This window comes from Dipodomys spectabilis, unplaced genomic scaffold (genome assembly GCF_019054845.1).
Source record: "Dipodomys spectabilis isolate Male_0828 unplaced genomic scaffold, ASM1905484v1 ptg000002l, whole genome shotgun sequence".
In the NCBI taxonomy this organism is placed as follows: Eukaryota; Metazoa; Chordata; class Mammalia; order Rodentia; family Heteromyidae; genus Dipodomys; species Dipodomys spectabilis.
In genome coordinates, this window is record NW_024870679.1 from 5,476,353 (window position 1) to 5,496,362 (window position 20,010).

Below are 20,010 nucleotides of genomic sequence, written 5' to 3' on the forward strand. Positions count from 1 at the left end.
GTCAGTCTTTGCTGATTCGAATTCGGTACATTAACAGATTGGTAACACAAATTGGCAATAATACAAAAAATCTACATATTACAGTATTTCAAGAAAAATAACTTCATTTGAATACAAAAGGATAGATACACTTTCTTTTTTTTTTTTTCTTTTTTTCTTTTTTTACTCCTATAGCCACTCTTGGGTAGTGGGTGTGAGCTGGCACTGGGTGACTCAGTGCCCCTAAGATATACAGGGGAATGACTGGCTGCTTTTGGAGGGGGTTGTTACACAGGTGCATCACTAACATCAGACAAAGAAATCTTTCAACCAACAAGGGTAACAGAGCAACGTTCACTAAAGCACAGGTTTGGGAGGAATTCTGGGACTGCACATCTTGTAACAGATTTCCTTTAAACCCACAATGCACCTGACCAACAAAGAATGCTTCTATTTGGTTGGTTCACACAAGTGGGCAGAGCTGGACTGAGGGGGGGGGCACCACAGTAGAGTAGCAAATGTTTGTAACTCGGTTGATTTGTTTGTCTTGTCTTTCCTGTTGCTGGGGTGGGGGTGGGGGGCGAGGGGTGTGTGCTGCCAGTCCACACAAATAAGCTCTTGCAGCTGGCAATGTGATTGTTTTTTTTTTGTTGTTGTTGTTGTTTTGTAGTGATCAAATCAACAGCTGTCAACTCTTCTGGAGTCAAAAAATGAACAAGTCTTGACTCCCCAGGGCTGCCCACTTCTGACAGCTATGGCTTAGTTCAGTTAGGCCTTCTAGTCTGCATACACCGTGCCTGTGTGCATATGTGTGTCTGTGTGGTGTTTTCTAGGTTTGTAGCAAATGCTTGAGTGGTGGTTGCTTTTCCCCAGGGCACAAGCTTGTCCTTGTCGGCTGGCTGGATGCTAGGCCTAGAATCCTGGGGAGCTGGCTGTCCCCAGGAGCAGAGAGGTCAGAAACAGGGGCAGCAGCAGAGCTACAGAACCCTTTGGGGTTGGCCCCTGGCCTGAGTCGGAGCTGCAGCCGCCGGCCTCTTCACACCGCAGTTTTTCACACAGGATCCCCGTGTAGGCTGCGGGACACAGGCAGCGCACGTTGTTGTGGCAGGTCCCTCCATTCTGGCAATGTAGGAGTTCGTTGTCGCAGACATTCGCTGCAGAATGCAGGGAAGGGGTTCGGGGTGGGAGGGGTGGGGCGGGGAGGAGAAGAGCAGAATCAATTTCAGTTCATCGGGTACACCGTGTTTTCAGCTTAACACACACACACACACACACACGCGCGCGCGCGCACACGTGCACACACACACACCCCTTGATCTTGTGCTCACCCACCCTCTTCTCCCAGCCACTAAGCATGTGACTCCAGTTTCCAAACAAATAACTGTTTGCCACCTTTGTTTTTGATCGCATGAGTCCTTTTCATATAGATTTTTGGTGCAATCTTGGATATTATCTTTGTCCAAATGAGGCTATCAAAGACAAAGTAATGCAATACTCCGGGTCATGGATTTGAGACCTGTTGGGACCTCCCAGGTCTGTCTGTTTTCCTTCCTTCCTTCCTTCCTTCCTTCCTTCCTTCCTTCCTTCCTTCCTTCCTTCCTTCCTTCCTTCCTTCCTTTCTTTCTTTCTTTCTTTCTTTCTTTTTCTTTCTTTCTTTCTTTCTTCCCTCCCTCCCTCCCTCCCTCCCTCTCTCTCTCTCTCTTTCTTTCTTTCTTTTTTACCTCCTTCCTTCCTTCCTTTCTTTCTTTCATCCCTTTCTTTCCTTTCTTTCTTTGTTTCTTTCTTTCCTTCCTTCCTTCTCTCTCTCTCTCCCTCTTTAAAGGACAAAGAGTCTGATGTGAGAATGTAGAGCTTTGAAGCCAAACGTGCGGCATTTACAATGCAAAGCAGCATTGTGGAAAAGAATAATCAAAATCATAACAAAAAGACCAAGAACCTCTACGCAAAGGACCATTCTCTCTGCACATGCAGACAGGGCTGGGGTGGGGAGCTGGGGTGGGGAATGGTTGCATGCTGTAGACAGGCGCCAGCCAGATGGGAAGAGGGACAAAGCTTGTTCCACCAGGGAAGAGTGTGAGGAGGAACAGTCACCTTTGTTCCTGTCCATGACGACTTTGATTCCCTTGTAAATATGGGAAATAGAGCCCAAGGTCACCTTGATTTCTGGGGGATGGTAATGAAGGCGATGGTGAAATCCTGATTACCAATTTTTTCATTATATCCATCAATGAATTAGAATCCAATTAAACCAAGTCCAGCTGTTGGAGACTTGAATTTCACACAGAGTCTTTGTCAGGTACCTTTCACCTCTAATACATTTTTTTTCCAGGGAGGGGGGTGGTCTCATCTTTAGAATTCTGGTTATTCTCATTAATTCCATGTCTCTTGTTCTTTTTAGGTAATCAAGGTTTCACTGATTTAGCACAACGTTAAATAGAACCCAGGGAAATTAACGAACAACAGACAGTAAAAGAGCCAAGAACATTTTTTTTTCTCCCAGCAACATATACTATTTAAGCATTTAACATATAGACCACTCTGGATTGGCAGGGTGTTGGGAAGCAGAGCAGAAAAAGTAGCTTTTTATTAATATTATATATGTATATATTTCATGTAAAGAAAAATGTTATGGTCAAATGTCTGCAGAGATATCACATAAATTGCACACACACATTCACACTCAAATGCTATTAAATATCAGCTACTTAAAAAAAGAATCATTCTTCCATTAATAACTGGAGAGTGTTGCTCATTAATCATATTCAGTATTCATGTCACCTTTACAAGAAGCATTTTCCACACATATGTGCTAATGTTCTGTATGTCGATAAATGAGACCAGGAAAGATGGTGGCAAAGAAGTCCTTAGACTTAATGCCCTAAAACAGATACCCTGACCAGGGTCCTATATGACCACCTTCCTTGACCCTCCCTTGGTGATGTTTGAGACAACTGCAGAATAGTACCCATGTGTAATTTTCAGAAGCATCTAAGACATTCAATGTACATATGTGTGAAAGCCAGCCCTCCCCACCTCCCCAACCCCAGGTAACTTGAAGGGATGGGTTGGATTGAGAGAGATGGAGGAGAACAATGGAAGGGGTGATTGATCAAGATGCATTGTACTCATAAACTGACATGTTAAATTGAAACCCCTTTGAACAACTACTTAAAGATAAGAAAGAAAAAAGAAGGGAACGAGGGCGTGCCTTGCAAAGGCTACCATATCCCTCTGGCTCAAAATAGTGATATACCAGGTAGCGTTCTGTGATTTCTGATGATTGTATGAGCTACTGCTCTTTGAGGTGTCTTACAAACCATAAATACTAGACCCAAATTATGGTATTTTATGAGTAGCTGTTAAACATGTCAAGATCTATAGTTGTGAGGTAAAATTCCCAAGTACAAAATGATTAACCTCTTGGATAAAATTTAAGAACTGCCCTGGTTTTCTGGTTGTGGTTAATTTGCAAGGCATAACAGTTTTCAGGATTTTTGTTTTGCTTCCACTTTACGAAATATCTGTTTAATTGGAGCAACATAGACTGAACAGATCCAAATAATTGTTTCCATTTCAAGTTAAAGATTCTCAGAATTTCCTGTGGTAGGCAGCAGATTGTAGAATGGGATATTTCCTTCCACTTGGGCACCAGAGGTAGGGAAATATCTGTTCCATCAATATCGATAATTGCTTGCCTTGAATAATTGAGAAGAAATCAATAGTTAATTAAATATCACTCCCCTCTTTTTTTAAAAGCTATTTTTCTTCTTCTTGGACCTGAATGTAAATCAGTTGTTGAACAGAAGATTCTTTTCTTTTTCTTTTTTTTTGAGAAGCTAGTGATTAAGTTAAAATTCAATACCTTTCTTACATTTAAATAAACTGCTACTTGATTTTAATGGCCATGAGAAATTTAATAAATGTACAAGGAACAGATGTGGCCCAGGATTAATTACCCTATGGATTGGAAGAATATGTTTTCTGTCAGATATAAATAGTAAAAAAAAAAAAAAAAAGAAATCTGGACTATATCTCACTAGTTTATGATTGACTATAAATTTGGTCTCTTGATCGTATTTTCCTATTATGGTTCAACAAACACAGAACTTTAGCTTGTGGAGAGTACTAATTGCTGGCATCGTAGGCTAGAAGTAGATTTAAATCCAGACACAGGTCTTGCCTGATATTTATAATATCATGCCTTATCCTAGGTCATTTTGTACCAAATATGTGTTAAAAACCAAAGTAAGTAGGTAGTTAATCATTCGACTTATTGTCATCATATAAAATCTTATACTACCTACCATGATGAAAATAAAAGATGTATAAAACATTATCTCTTCCCATATAGGTTCTAATTCTGTTGAGAGGAAACATATATGTAATGTTCTTATATGAATTTACTTATTTATTTATTTTCTGTCGGTCGTGGGGCCTGAACTCTGGGTGCTGTCCTTCAGCATTTCAGCACAAGGCTAGCGCTCTACTACTTGAGCCACAGCACCACTTCTAGCCTTTTCTGTTTATGTGGTACTGAGGAATCGAACCTAGGGCCTCATGCATGCAAGGCAAGAACTCTATCACTGAGCTACCTTCCCAGCCCTCTTATATGAATTTCTTTAAAATATCTTTGTTGTTTCCATCCAATTCAACCAACATCTGCTTTGTGGTGGTCATCTTGCTAGAACTTTAACTTGTGCTTGTAAGTCTAACTGCCTTAAAGGGGATCATAGTTTGGTGTAAAACAAACAAACAAACAAACATATGAAAGAAATCTAAAGGAAACATTTGTGAACATAAATGGTATAAATAATTGCTTTGAAAAAGGCTAGGGATAAAAGGTGTGTATCAGGCAGACATTGGGAGAAAGAGCATTATGGATGGAGAAACTATAAGTAGCAGCAGGGAGATGTGAAGGAATGATTGGCTTTGGACTATTTTCAGCCTTCTGATGCTGAAACTTTAGGTTATCTACTGGATTCTGCCAATGAGGAAAGAGAGAAGCAGTAAGTGTCCTTGGTCCTGTTTGATGGCTCTTGTTAACAGTATTGCTCATTGGATTGCAGCACTCAGCTTTCTCCAAAACTAGTCTCAACTCACCCTTGGAAGTTTCTGTATACTCTGGGAGCATCTCTTTTCTAGTTTGAGCCCAGTTACAAGGGCTGCTATAGGCAGTAGCCTGGATTGTCCCGCTGTGGAGGTTCTGTAAGGTTTCTCATCCAAACATTCATTTCTGAAAACTCCAGTCTCTTCCCTTTCTGAGCCCCAGAATCATAGTTCCTACCTACAGGAGCAGTTGTGACATAAAAGTTACTTCAGTGTTCTGTTCTCATTTTTAGACTGTCAAGTATTTGTTTTCCCAGTTCCTTTTATATATATTCTCTGTTGAAATATGCTTTCAGTTTTCTGACCAGGGCCTGACTGAGAGACACTGGGAACGTGTTAGTGAATGACTAGGAGGCTGTAGTTGGAATGCTGGGAACTCAAAAGAAAAATGCATCCCTGCATCCTGGTTGTGAACATTTTATGCAACACATTGCAGTTCAGACAATCGCAAGTTCCAGAGATCTATAAGCAGGGTAGAATTTTAAAGGGAAAAACCAGTGAGGCTAGACCAAGAAAAGGACTGACTAGAGGTATGGAAATTAGTCACTTCAATAAAATGAGCTGAGTTTAGGCTAGAGAAACAGGAAGGAAGAGAAAACAGATTTGGAGTCAACTTCTATAGATAGTGTAGAGAGAATCTAAGGTTTCAGTTTTGAGTAAGTGGATACAGCCTAAGAAAGAAATGAGTTGTAAATCCCAAGAAAAGAAAAGAAAAACTCACTTATCAAGAAGAGATGGAGAAGTAAATTTGGTTGGAGAGTAGACTGAACTATTAACCTTAAAGGGTCTGTAACTCTATAGACATTTTGCTATTACTTAGAAAATCTTTAATGTTTGAAGTAGAGGTTGAATAGATATTGTTACAAAGTGTGAAGCAAAAGAAGTGGAAGACCTGGTCATTGGACAATGTCTGGAGATGTTTTGGGGATGTCCAAACTGAGTAAGTGTTAGCATGCTACTGACCTCTAGTGGATGGAGGACAGAGATGTCTCTGAACATCCTGCCATGTACAGGACGTCTCCCACAACAAAGTACTGTTCTTCAATTAATGTTAGGGGTAAAATGTTGAAATCCTGACTCAAGGTACAGCCATAGCAATGGGTATAAGCAGTCATCCTTGATGTATATTGAGAGAAAGAGCATTACAAAGACTTCGGCAATTCTAGATCAAAGCAATGGTGAGATTTCAGGAACAGAACCATGCAAGTAGGAGGTAATTGTGGGTACTTCAAGTGGAAATATTAGAGTGAATTGTTATTCAGATAATTACAGAATGCTTTGATCTAAGTCAGCTTGACTCACAACTATAGGATAAGAGGAATCCCCAAACATCTTTGCCTATTAATTTGTTCTTTGATCATTGAAATGGTAATTTCCCAGAGCTGGTGGCAAACTTTACAAACCATTTAGACATTTCACAGTAGGAAACAGGCACACCCAGGCCTCTGATTTACAGATTACTGTTCTTCACAAAGGAAAAACTAGAGTTGAGAAATGCAGTAGATACTATTACATAGTTCAGTATGCTGTATTCTGTTAGTCATGGTGGACTTCATTTCCAAGCTTAGTAAAACTCTTCTGTAGATACTCAGTTGATTTGCTGTAGCCACTAATTGCTCTGCTTCCATACTACTGAGTGATGGGTCAGAGGGCTTTGCTGATGGTATTAAATGCTACACCTTCTAGAGTTCTGCCACATTATTATAGAACTCCCAATACAAACAAGGTCACACAGAAAAGAAAACCAGGTCTGGAATGGGAATGGCCAATAGTTGACATCTATGTTGTCATTTCTTCTCCTCCCACATATGGGAGATGGATACAGTATGAAGTTCTTATCTCCCCCAAAACTAATGTTGAAATTTAATTACCGCCATATCAGTGTTTAGAAGGGACTTTTAGAAGTTTCTCACGAATGAACTAATCTCAATATTGTGGGACTGGATTTGCACCCCCCCTTTATCTTTCTTTCTCTCTCTCCAGTGTGTGTGTGTGTGTGTGTGTGTGTGTGTGTGCGTGTGCGTGCGCAGCCCGTATTGAGGCTTGGATTTAGGGCCTTGAACCCTTGTTTGGCTTTTTCGCTCAAGTCGGTAACTCTGCCACCTGAACTATATCTCTGCTCCCAGCTTTCTGCTGGTTAACTGGAGATAAGATACTCATAGATTTTTCTGCCTTGGTTTGGCTTTGAACTATGATCCTCAGATCTCTTGATTATCTAGGATTATAGGTGGTATGAACCACTGGTACCTGATACTTTCTCACTCTTGCTTTCCCTATCTGTTCCCTTCTCTTTCCCTCCCCATTCCTCCCCTTTCCCCTTTCTTCTCCTTGCTGTTTTTCCACTCCCTGATACCCTCCACAGCATGAACAGGAAGTTTTCTGTAAGGTGTTAGTCCTTTGAGCTTGACTTTCCAGGCCTTCAGAATCTGAGCTCATAAACACTTGCCCATTATAAACGGGTCTGGGATATTTTTCTATGGCAGCATAAAATGAATTAAGAAAGAACAAGACAGAAATACAGCTATGTATTCATGGCACTTCAGGCATCTATCTCCAACTGTAAGAAACAACCTAAGGACAAAGTTACAATCTCAACATTATCTCTCCATTAGTTATAAAGAGCCAACTAAGAATTTCTACCCGAAGGGCAACTTTCAGTCATTTATACCTGGATTTACTTCGTGCCCTTCTATGTAGATTAGCCTCAATCAGAAAATGATGGAACTATTTTGTGGAATACTTATTTTAAGCTGATCTAGACTCTCTATTGTTATTGATAGTCTACAAGCATCTTATCTTAATGAACAGAAAGGCTCATTTTTAAAATCCTTTTGATAACACTTAATCCAGTATTGGATGTAAATCGTTGGTTACCAGAAACAGTTACGTTATAGTGAAAAGGACTCAGATATTGTAGACATAAATATGCCCTTGGTAGCATTTGGAGTGTGCACTAAGGGATGCAATGTATATATGTAAAAATGGAACCAGGTAAATTTGGAATATAGGTGGGGTTGGGAGAAATGAGGGAGAAGGATGGAAGGGGTAACACTGCTCAAGATGCATTGTGCTCATAAACTGACATGCTGAATTAAAACCCCATTGTACAACTACTTAAAAACTTATGAAGAAACAATAAAGGTTTCTTTTCACTACTGATAAGATAATTTATTTTATTTATGGGGTGTCCAGTAAGATACAGTACAACCTATAATTCCCCAATAGTCCCCAATTAAGAATATTAAGAATTTAATTAAGTTCCAATAAGAATACTCTTTTAACATTAAGAATGCAATACTTAGTTGCAGTATTAAGAATGCTCTCAAGTGGAGCAGCCAAGAATAATCTATGGATTTTGACAGATGAGGTTATCTTGGTAATGTGAGACTAAACAGAGTTATATGGTGGAAGAAGGGTGGAAAGCCTGAAGTGAGCTGCATGTTATAACAGCTCTGAAAGCCACAGTAGAAGAGAAATAAGTCCTCACAATTGCCAGGATTTACACAACACCCACAATTCCCATAGTAAAAGAACAAGAGTGAGCAAAAGCTCTTTTTTTTTTTTTGATTTCTAGTTATTTTGTCTTGACCTTTGGATAAGGAAATTCACTAAATCATTCAGTTCTTTGTTTGTGTGTGTATTAATTATTACACACATTGGCTCTTCTAAAGCTGCAATCTAGTTTCAAAATGTGATTTATGAGATGACAACTGCTTTTCTTTCCCTTTATTAGCTCTTTCTGGAAGGTATACAAAAGCAGACTTAGTGATAAATCCCATGTGTTCAAACATACCAGCAAGGACTGAGTACTGCTACATTTTCTATGCTTTTTTTCTCTTTAACAACCCAAAGGGTCATTTATTCCCATATGTTCCCAGTGATCCATTATATTACCAAAGGGAAGCTTTCTCTTCTCTGTTTGTGTTTTGTTCAAAGGTGTACAGGCTCACCCTGTGAGTGAGCGCTATGCTTGAGCTCTGCTGGCTCTGTATTTATAGACTTGAAAGTTTCTCTTTTTGGCTTTGTCTCCTGCACTTCAAGGAATCGATGCAATGCGTTACCATGACAGCTTTCCTTGATGGTTGTATTAATAAAGTGACCTCTCTACCTTCCCCACCTGAAACAAGCCCGGGATTGCTGAGGAAAAGATGTTCCAAATTGTTCCTATCCTTTGCAAAGAAACGTCAAAGAGTGAATAACCTCCACCCAACAGGGTAATAACAAAGGTATGCGTGCTACATTCAGGTCTGATTTAAGCATTTGAGAGCTGGTCGTAGTGAGCTGAAGAGCTGTGATTATGACCCATTTATACAGCCGGTGCGGCTGCTTTACTAAGTTCGGAGAGGTGAGCTATAAAATGGATTGTACAGATCAGATCCTGAGGTATGGAAGAAACTTTACAGACTATAATCTAATGGATGGTTTTGGCTTTAATGAATACCCTCACTCTATTCCCCGTTCCCTTTTCTCCACTTATATCTAACAAAAAGCTGTGGGAGAAACCTTGTTTAGGAGCTGTAAATTCCAAGTTCTAATTCTCACAGGTTATCAGGTCTCTGTGAAGCCTTGGATATGCCATGATATTGGCATCTATTCATCCACCCATCCACCTATTCACCCATCCATCCATCCATCCATTCACCCATCCATCTATCTATCCATCCATATATCATCTTACCATGCACTTTTCTATATAGTAAGCTGGCTGTCACATATGTACATGTGGGATTTGTGATTTAGTGGCAACTATAACTTTAGGAAAAGGGTTGAAGTATGAGCATCTTGTGTGTGTGTGTGTGTGTGTGTGTGTGTGTGTGTGTATGAGTAGTGGGGCTTGAATTCAAGGCCTGGGTGCTATCTCTTAACTTTTTCATTGAAAGCTAGAGCTTTGCTATATATCCTGAGCTATATATCCACTTCCTGCCTATAGCTGGTTAATTGGAGATAAGAGTGTTTTGGCTTAAGCTGGTTAATTGGAGAGAAGAATGTCTTGGATTTATCTGCTTGGGATGGTTTCAAACAGTGATCCTCAGATCTCAGCCTAATGAGCTTCTAGGATTCCAGGCGAGAGCCACCAGTGCCAGGCTGAAGTATGAATATCTAACGAGCAATTGATTTTATTATTTGCATGAATATTCGATAAAGGCAAAAAACTAGGAACTCTTCCCTCTTTTGATCATATACTCGATGGCTGTTGAACCTTTGTAATATGAATTTGGAGTGATAGTTTTAGTGATTCTCTTTGGTTTGATTGGTTTTGCCAGTGAGTCTTATCTGCTGCCCCAATGGAATAGGAGAGTCTTTCCCTTCGCATGCATTAACAACAGGAGACAGCACAGAGAGAACTAAGGAAAGATCAGGCTCAGTATTTAACTGCCATCTCTGCTTGTTAAGGGGTTAGAAAGCAGAGATACTAACATTTGCCCTATCACCCACATCAAGTTGTTAGGAGCCTTGAGATGAGTTATGTGAGAATGCTCTAAAAATATAAAATAAAGCACAACCTAAGGAGAATTTGTTCACATTTAGTTCCTCTTTCAGTCCTGAGTTGGAGACTCAGAGTGGAAGGGTAAGGTGCTAATTTCTACCTCTGCTAGAATAATGAATTTGTCAGTACCCATCCAATCCAAAGTACCTGAAATGAGAACGAAAGCAAAGCACCCCCCCCCCCCACCCCTGCCCCGGGAGGCAGCATCTGTGTCTGTCTGTGTGTTTGAATCTTGAGAGAGTCTGGGGTCAAAGCATGCAACTCATGAATATTTGTATCTGATTGCTGTGTGCTCCACAAAGCCTTGCAAGGTCACCTTGGAGTGACAGTGCCCATTATTTCAGAGGTGACTTTTACACTCTCATCCTCCTGTATCAAACAGAGGACATAAGTCAGGTGTGTTTCCAGTGTAGGGGGGAGGGGCAGAGCTGGAAACCATAAGCTACTTCCACTGCTCTGTAGTCCCATCTTTGCTTTTTGTAAAGATGAAATGGGGAGGGGTGAGTTCAGTGCTAACAACAGAATGATAATTGGAAAGCATTGCATGGAAACACCCTTGATTTCCTTTTCTCAATCTAGGCTCCTCTCAGTGTCGATAGTCTTCAGAGATGGTGACACTAGTGTTGTGATCCTCACAGAACAGCCTCTGGCCTGCTTGGTGTTGGTGTAGTAAGTCCAAGGAGCAAGGCTGAATATAGGAGACCACATGGAAGCAGTCAGGTGGGGAGTCAAGTCTACTTAATCAAATGCAGAGGGCCTGATCTTAAGGAGCTGCCCTTCTATTCTTGTTCATCCATTACCAACGTAGTTATTATGACAGCTGTACTCTCTCTCATCCCACCCAAGGAAACAGGTACTTCCAATGTTATAAAAAAGAGAAAGCCCCACTGAATTAGAAAGATCCCTCATCTATAGTATGCAGTATCCCAACAAGTATAAATAAACCGTGACACATGATTCTACAACAGAAGTAAGAGGCACTGCCCGAACACCCTAACAAGTTTCAAGTTTTAAATCTGAAAAGGAGCCTGATGTTCAGGAAGAATTAATTCACAGAGAATCCTATAAGCCGAAGGCTGTGCCCCTTTCCCAAAGTGATCATTAATGATGTATTGAACTCCTATTCAGGTCAATGCCTTCAGACACACACATAGGCGAGATGCTTCTAAAATCAGTGAGGAGGAATCACAGATTTCTCTCATTGGGTCTCAGAAAAAGTACTTGTCTAGTTTAATAAAAAGGCACAGGCTCTACTCATGGCTGAAGCTGAGAAGTTGGCGATCACAGGGAGGTCAAATCACACACAGGGTAACACATATCAAAGTACAGATGATCATTTCCAAGGACAGGCCATTACATCCAGGGGAAGGGCAGATTAAAGTGTTTACACAAGATGACCCTGGTAGTACAGTTATGTATGCCTACATATACATTAGCAAAAACACCGGCAAATAAATAAAAAACATCTGTAACAAAATGTGACCAGTGATTATTTTTGTTCATAAGAATGCAATGAATTTTAGTAATTAACATTTTTTAAAGTTTCAAATGACCTTTAAGTAGTTGTGCAAAGAAGTTTCAATTCAATATGTTAGTTCATGATTGTAATGCACTTTAAAATAATATATATCTCTATATATCTCTATATATATATCTATATATATCTATCTATATATCCTTTACTTTTTTGGCTCTTTCCAAATTTTCTAGAATGCATACAAGATCTTTTGAAGATATTAAGTATATTCAATAGAGCTGATTATGAATACAATGCATCTTGACCAATGTCAATGGGAAGAAATCATTGTGTCTATAGAAAGCAATTTTTTAACTGAAATAACAGCAAGAATTTATGTCAGAAATGAATCATGCCACCACATTTTGAAAAATTTTAGGATTTGTGTTATCAATATCTATTTCTAAGAAAGCTACTATGACCTTCAATGTCCAAGATTTGTCTCAGAAAAGATATGGCTTTCTACATAATCCCATGATCATATGAGATGCTAGACACCCTTCACCCCAGCCCCAGAAGCCAGAGAAACCAGCAGAGCTTCATGTGTTAATGGCATCTACAAGTGGATGCTCATTTCATTGGTACCTAGTGTAACTAAAGCAAAATGAAGAGACAATTTTACCTGTGAAGATCAAGACATAATGATGGCTGTGACTAAAATTCTTATCATCTTTCCAGGAAGGGGGATCATGTTTACTCCCTCCCACAGTATACCTGTTACTTGCTCTTTGTCATCATACCATTAGTATGCAATACTGACTCTAGCACGGACTGAGATCTGTAATGCATACTCATAAGATGAGTAGATAAATTTTGCCTTTCTATTCCCCTCTCTCTTTCTGGGTGGTGGATCTGCTCTTAGTAAATAACTAGCGAGCATGCTAACGTGATACCTAGAGAAGAAGAGTGGAGAGAGATAGACCCATATGGATAAAAAGCAGGTAGGCTGAGGAGCTGGAAGTGGAAGGAATATTTTTTAAAATTTCATTTTAGTCTCTGGGGTGTAGGAGACAGGGCTACCTGCCAAGCTGAGGAGGCAGGATAAGGTGGTGTTTGGGAGGGAAGGGTAAAATAGTAGAGAGTGAGAGAGGATGCTGAGAATACATTAGGAGAATACATGCTGAAAATACATGGAAAATTGTCAAGCATGTCCTCCTTGCTTCCCCTCAGAGCTGAGACGGGTGCATACCACCACACCCATTTCCTTTCTGTTGAGACCAAGTCTAGTAAACTTTTTTAAACTAGTCTCAAACCATAATCCTCCAGATCTCAGCCTCCTAAGTGGCTAGGATGATAAGCAGCCATGAGGCACGGGTACTTTTGAGCTATACATGAATTTTTAAGGGCAAACATGACTAAGGGGAGGAAGTGGACTTTTATAAAGTTCTCTCCCTTCAAAGATGTAAAATACACCTGGGAGGGGCTGGAGGTGAAGGGAAGCAGCACAGATGACCCACGTGGTAAGGGCAGAGACCAGCATTCTTAACTATTTTTCACTGAGCAAATTAGATTAGCTTCTGTTATCATCTGAGCATTATGAATAATAGGAAGGTGTGGAAGATCCAGAGGTGCTGAAGGAACTCAGTGACTTTTATTTTTGATGGGCAAATGATTACTTAAATTGGGAACACAGGTTAAAGTCCTCACGGAGCTATTCCACGTCGTGGTGGGAGGGAGGCGAGGGGATATTATGGTGTGGAGATGGAGGAGAGTGCATGCAGGAGGATTCGGTGTGCGTGAAGATGATGTAGGAATTATGAAAGACAATCAATACAGCCTCATGTTGTGCTGAATATAAAAATTGTGAAACATCTCACATTCTGGCCGGGAGGCAGAGCCCTGCGATTGGTCTTTCATATCCAGCATTAAGAGATGTGAGGGGCTGTGGCTGAAAAGAAGTAATTGTATCATTAATTCCAATGGATGGTCTTGTTCTAAAGACAGAATTTCAAGGCCTTTGTGCACTCTGTAAAGGTAAAATATAATTGGAGGCTCTGTTTGTCAAGCTGTAGTCAAATGTTTCCTTAGAGGCTTAATTTTTCATATACATATGTGTGTGTATATATGCACACACACATACACACACACACATATTTGGCAGGAGTGATCTAAATATGGCCTAAACCCTCTTAGGAGATTTAAACAGTAGGAGTATGAAAAATAGCTATTCAGATCACACAGAAGTAACTTTTCTTAATGATTTCCCCTCCCCTCCCCCCTGGGGACCCACTGTAATTCAAGTCTGCCTGGCATAGCCTTGCTGTCTATCCCCTGACAATGTCAAACCAAGTCTTGGGAGGTGATTTCATAATGTCAGGATAAAACAAAGCCATTTCCCTGTTAATGCCAATGTCAAGGCAAAATAAATTGGTGTCAATAAATCCAAGGTGAGGAAAACAACATTATAGAATCAAGAGAATGTGCAGAATAATGACAGGAGCCATTTAGGGATGCCTAGCACCAAGTAAAAATGACTGCTAATTTCCAAAACGGTTTTGCTCTTGTATGGGGGACCGGAGCATTGAAAATGTCTCAAACATGTGGGTAAGGTCAAAAAGGGCAAAATGGCCACAATTATAGACCAGGTAGGCATAAGTAGACTGTTTCAATCACATCAGTGCTGACCCTAGCAATTCAAACCCACCTTGCCTATCTATGAATTCCCGAGACTGAGTCTAGACAAAATTAGAACTGCAAAGTTAGTTCCCTGTTGTTTACTGTGGTAGTATCCATATATTTGGGTTTGAAGACTGACTTAATCATTCAGGGCTTTGTGATTAGGCTTTCTGCGTGCATGTGTGTGTGCACACGCGCACACACACACACACTCACACACATTTCAAATTAAATATGTAGCTGGGTGTTGGTGGCTCATGCCTGTAATCCTAGCTACTCAAGAGGCTGAGATCTGAGGATTGTGTTTCAAAGCCAACCCAGACAGGAAAGTACGTGAGACTCTTATCTCTGATAAACTCTTCAGAAAAAAATCAGAAGTGGAACTGTGGCTCAAGTGGTAGAGTGCTAGGCTTGAGCACAAAGAGGCTCAGAGATAGCACTCAGGCTCTGAGTTCAAGCCCAGGATTAGCAAAAAAAAAAAAAAAATTAAATGTATAATTACACTTTTCACATCATCTCACTGAATACTTTTAGTAATATGGTAGAACTTATTATTATTATTATTATTTCTTTACTATGGGAGCCCTGTGTGGACCTGACCCAATCCTCTACCCAGCACCCCAGAAGCAGAAGCAGTATATAGAATTGAGGCTTTTACAATTCTGAAACAGTACCTGTCCATCCTTCTCTCCCTTCACTGCTCCCTGAGTTGATGAATCTGATCCTAAGATATCCTTCCCTAAACTCTCTACCCATCCTTCAAGGTCCAGCTCATAAGCGACCCCTGCCACTCTGTGCCGCAGAGATCCTCCTATGGTGGAAGCCTCGTGGCAGATGGCCCAGTACTGATGGAGGCACAGATACAAATGTAGATGTCATTTGAGCAGCCTGGATTTCAGCTTTGGTTCCACTAAATATAAGCTGGATGACTTTGTGTATACTACTTGACCTATTTTTTCTTTCACTCACAGAATGGACAATTTTATACCTGATGTTCGATATTGAAGACAGATGTGTAGCTTAAATGAATTTATTCACATAACTCAAATGGAAGAATGCTGAACAGTCACAAAATGTTTCAGTCAGTGTGAAACTAGTGTTTCTTCAAAACCTACAAGGAATATTCCTTCTCTGTGTTCCTTTCTTGTCTCCTCAATTCAACTGTAAACTACAAATAATCTAAGGGTCGGTCATCATCTCACACTCCCACACTCCCACACTGACCATAGGCTTGTCCAGGAGAGGGTTTATCATGATCAACCTTCCCTTTCCTCCCTCCCTCCCTCCCTCCCTTCCTCCCTTCCTCTCTCCCTCCCTCCCTCCCTCCCTCCCTCCCTCCCTTCCTCTCTCCCTCCCTCCCTCCCTCCCTCCCTCCCTTCCTTCCTTCCTTCCTTCCTTCCTTCCTTCCTTCCTTCCTTCCTTCCTTCCTTCCTCACTCCCTCCCTCCCTTTTTCTCTTTCTCTCATTCTTTTTTTCTTTCTTTCTTTCTTCCTTTCTTTCTTTTGTTCTCTCTTTCTCTCTTCTTTCTTTCTTTCTTTCTTTCTTTCTTTCTTTCTTTCTTTCTTTCTTTCTTTCTTTCTTTCTTTCTTTCTTTCTTTCTTTCTTTCCTCTCTCCCCCCCTTTCTTTTTTTCTTTTCTTTCTTGTGCTGGTTGTGGGGCTTGAACTCAGGACTGGGGCACTGTTCCTGAGCTTTTATGTTTAAATCTAGTACTCTACTACTTAAACAGCAATTCTACTCTCAGCTTTTCTGGTGGTTAACTGAAGCTAAGAGCCTTATGAGCTTTCCTGCCTGGGATGGCTTCAAACCACTATCCTCAGATCTCAGGCCCTGAATAGCGAGAATGACAGGCACGAGCCACTGGTGCCCAACCAATATTATTTCTTTTTTGTATGTTTTTTTAATTGTAAAGATACTGTACAGAGGGGTTACAGTTACATGAATAAGGTAGTGAGTACATTTCCTATTGAGCATTTTACCCCCTCCTTTTTTTTCCCCCTATCATCCCTTCCCTCCCTACCTCCCCAACTCCTCCCCCCTAAGTTGTAAATTTCATTGTCAACATAGTGTCTTGTATGTATCATTGTTACAATGGGTCAATCTGTATCCTTATTTAAGCATTTTGTTATTTCTATTCCCCTCCTCAAATTAGAGAAATGTACATATAAGATGCAGGGCAACAAATCAAATACAGTGAAAACTGAGGTTATACCATGGGGGAAGAACATACAAAAGAAACAAAAAAATCACATAGTACATTGTTAAAAACAATAGCAAGCAAGAAAAAAAAACTACTTGTGTCCCTATCTTGGAGTTCATTTTGCTTAACCTCATCTTATATGGTCATATGTACATAGCTTTTGATCTTTTCTGCTTGTCCTAGACATATACTAGTTATTGTAAGTAAGGGAAACCATGGGACCTATGTTTCTTTGGGCCTGGCTTACTTCACTTAATATAATTTTTTCCAAGTCTTTCCATTTCCTAACAAATGGGGCGATGTCATTCTTTCTGATGGAGGCATAGATCCATTGTATAAATATATATCTATATGTATATGTATATATATCACATTTTCTTGATACATTCATGTACTGAGGGGCATCTGGGTTGGTTCCATATCTTAGTTGTGCTGGTAGCTTTAGTATAGCCTTGTTTGTGATCATTTGGGTAAATGCCCAACAGTGGGATTGCTGGGTCATAGGGGAGCTCTATGTGGTAGCAAACACCCTTTGTATTTGAATCATATATTCTTTTTGTTTATCACATATCAATGACTTCTTAGTCTCCACTGGTGATTCGTGAAGCAAAATTTGCATTTTACAACAGTAGAATGAGTAGATCATTCCTGAGAATGCAAGTGAAGATAATTGGAGTTTTCATCCCTAACATCAAGAACTAGCTCTAGAAAAATTCTTGCACTTAGCAGATTTCCATACTTTTTTTTTTGTGTGTGTGTGTTGGTTGTGAGGCCTGAACTCTGGGCCTGGGTGCTGTCCCTCAGTTCTTCAGCTTAAGGCGAATGCTCTACCACTTGAGCCACAGTGCCACTTCCGACTTTTTCTGCATATAGGGTGCTGAGGAATCAAACCCAGGGCCTCATACATACAAGGCAAGCTCTCTACCACTGACCCACTTTTCCAGCCCTGATTTCCACACCTTTTGCTGTGGCTCCTTGGGCTGTGATGAGAATAGCTTCAAAGAGAACAAGAAGGGGAGGGGGGTGTGAGGGGTTGGGATGAATGGGAGAGAAACACCCACAGGAGCTTGTCCACAGGTCTGCGTTATTTGGTGGGTGTCTCCAACTGTTTGCAGTGAGAGATTCACACTTAAAATTTTAAAATCTTTAATCTTATCCTAAACTGTACCTTGGATGTACCTTGGATTTAGCCTCCATCTAGGCTACCTCAAGGATCAAAATCACATATAATTCCCATGTGCTTTGCCTTAAAAAGGAGAAGAGGTGCGAAAGGTAAATTCTCCTGCTATTATACTCCCCAAATTTCTACTTCTGAGACTCAGTGAAGCCCCTGTAACTCATTGATCACTTTTCTTGCAATTGGGTATGCTGCTTCCTGTCTGGAATAATTTTCTTATCCAGTCATTCCAAGTAGACAATCCTCTTGGTCAATTTAAGGTTCGTTGCTCCCATTCAGCTCATGTTTCCTGGGTTTCTGTCTCTTGTCACTGCTACATTAGACCATGCTACATGCACCCAAACCACTCATTTCTATGCAGCGTTAGCTGTTTATACCAGGTGCTCCTAACTCACCAAATCTTTTGAACATCATTCCAGCCTAGTAGGATCTTTTTCAGGGAGGTCTCTGATCTGTTTAACAAGGCAATCCCTTGTACTAATGATACTGAAGAATATAAATCTTTATGCTTGTCAAATCTACCTTCTCAGTTTTAAAAATACTGTAGCCTAAAGACTAAGCCATGGCTCAATAGGGTAGTTATTCACAGGTTGCTAAAAAAGAATTCGCAGACTCTGAAACTATTCATTTAGGTGAAAACACACTGTTCTTATCCTCTCGATGGGAAGCCAAGTCTCAGGAGAAAACTTGCCATGCCAAGACTGCATAGCCACAAGATGTGATTGTAGGTTTGTATGACTCCACAATCCTTACCAGTTCTTCTGTGCCTAAGAGGATTTTTTTTTCCGAGCTCAAACCTGATGTTCTGATTATGTTAAGTAAAGGGAGACACACAACTTAAAGGATATTGAGTTGAGGGCAAGGCAGTCACTCACACTTGCATATTGTATATCTTTGATGATGATGATGATTATGAAGGTGATTTTTATTTTGATGGTACAGGGGTTTTATCTCTGGATAGCTCATTTGCTAGGCAGATGCTCTACCACTTGACCCAGGCCCCTAGACATTTTGCTTTTGCTATTTATTTGAATAGGATCTTGCTTTTTTTTTTTTTTCCTAGACTGGCCTGGACCATAGTCCTTCTATTTACGTTTCTCATGTAGCTGGTATTATTGATACGTGGTGCCATGCTCAGCTTTTATTTGTTTAAATGAGTCTTGTGAACTTTTGGCCAGGAATGGGCTTGAACTGCAGTTCACCAGATTTCAGCCTCCTGAGTAGCTAGGTTTATAGCATTAGGTGCTAAGCAGAGTTATTGACTTGATTTTTAGAAACTGATTATGAGAGGCCTTGTTATTTTCATTGCCTACCAAGGGAGTTTAGTGTTCATTCAACACAGTGGCACATTTCTGAAGCCCACTAAAATGGAAATATATCTAAAAAAATGAATACATTGGATTTTCTTTGTATTACAAATATTACTAATCATTAGAGTCATTGATGATATTAATTAAAATATAAGCAAGCTACTTCAAAAATCTAGCCAGGTGCTGGTCGTTCACAACAATCTGAATTGAGATCTGGTGATAGCAGTTTGAAGCCAGAGCCAAGGATAGTGGTTTGAAGCCAGCCTGGACAGGTTAGTCTGTGGAATTCTTTTTTGTTGTTGTTGTTGGTCATGGGGCTTGAACTCTGGGCCTGGGCACTGTCCCTCAGCTCTTCAGCTCTACCACTTGAGCCACAGTTCCACTTTCAGTTTTCTGGTGGTTCATTGGAGATAAGGGTCTCACGGACTTTTCTTGCCTGGTCTAGCTTTGAACTGAGATCCTCAGATCTCAGCATTCTGAGTAGCTAGGATTACAGGCATGAGACACTGGTGCCCAGCTTATGGAATTCTTATCTTTAGTTATCAACCCCCCTCCCCCAAAGTAGGAAGTGTAGCTGTGGCTCAAGTGGTAAAGCACTAGCCTTGAGTGAAAAAGTTTA

The 20,010-nt window shown here is 40.4% G+C and overlaps 1 protein-coding gene across 2 annotated transcripts in view; it reads right to left on the bottom strand.

Moving 5' to 3' along the window:
* Positions 1 to 807: 807 nt before the first annotated feature.
* Positions 808 to 20,010, bottom strand: part of Ntng1 (netrin G1) — a 343,587-nt gene continuing 324,384 nt past the window's right edge. For both annotated transcript variants that reach the window (XM_042680340.1, XM_042680348.1), the window contains exon 7: positions 808 to 1,133. In XM_042680340.1, the coding sequence (XP_042536274.1) occupies positions 892 to 1,133 (242 nt within the window). In that variant the 3' untranslated portion in view covers positions 808 to 891. The remainder of the gene's footprint in view (positions 1,134 to 20,010) is intronic.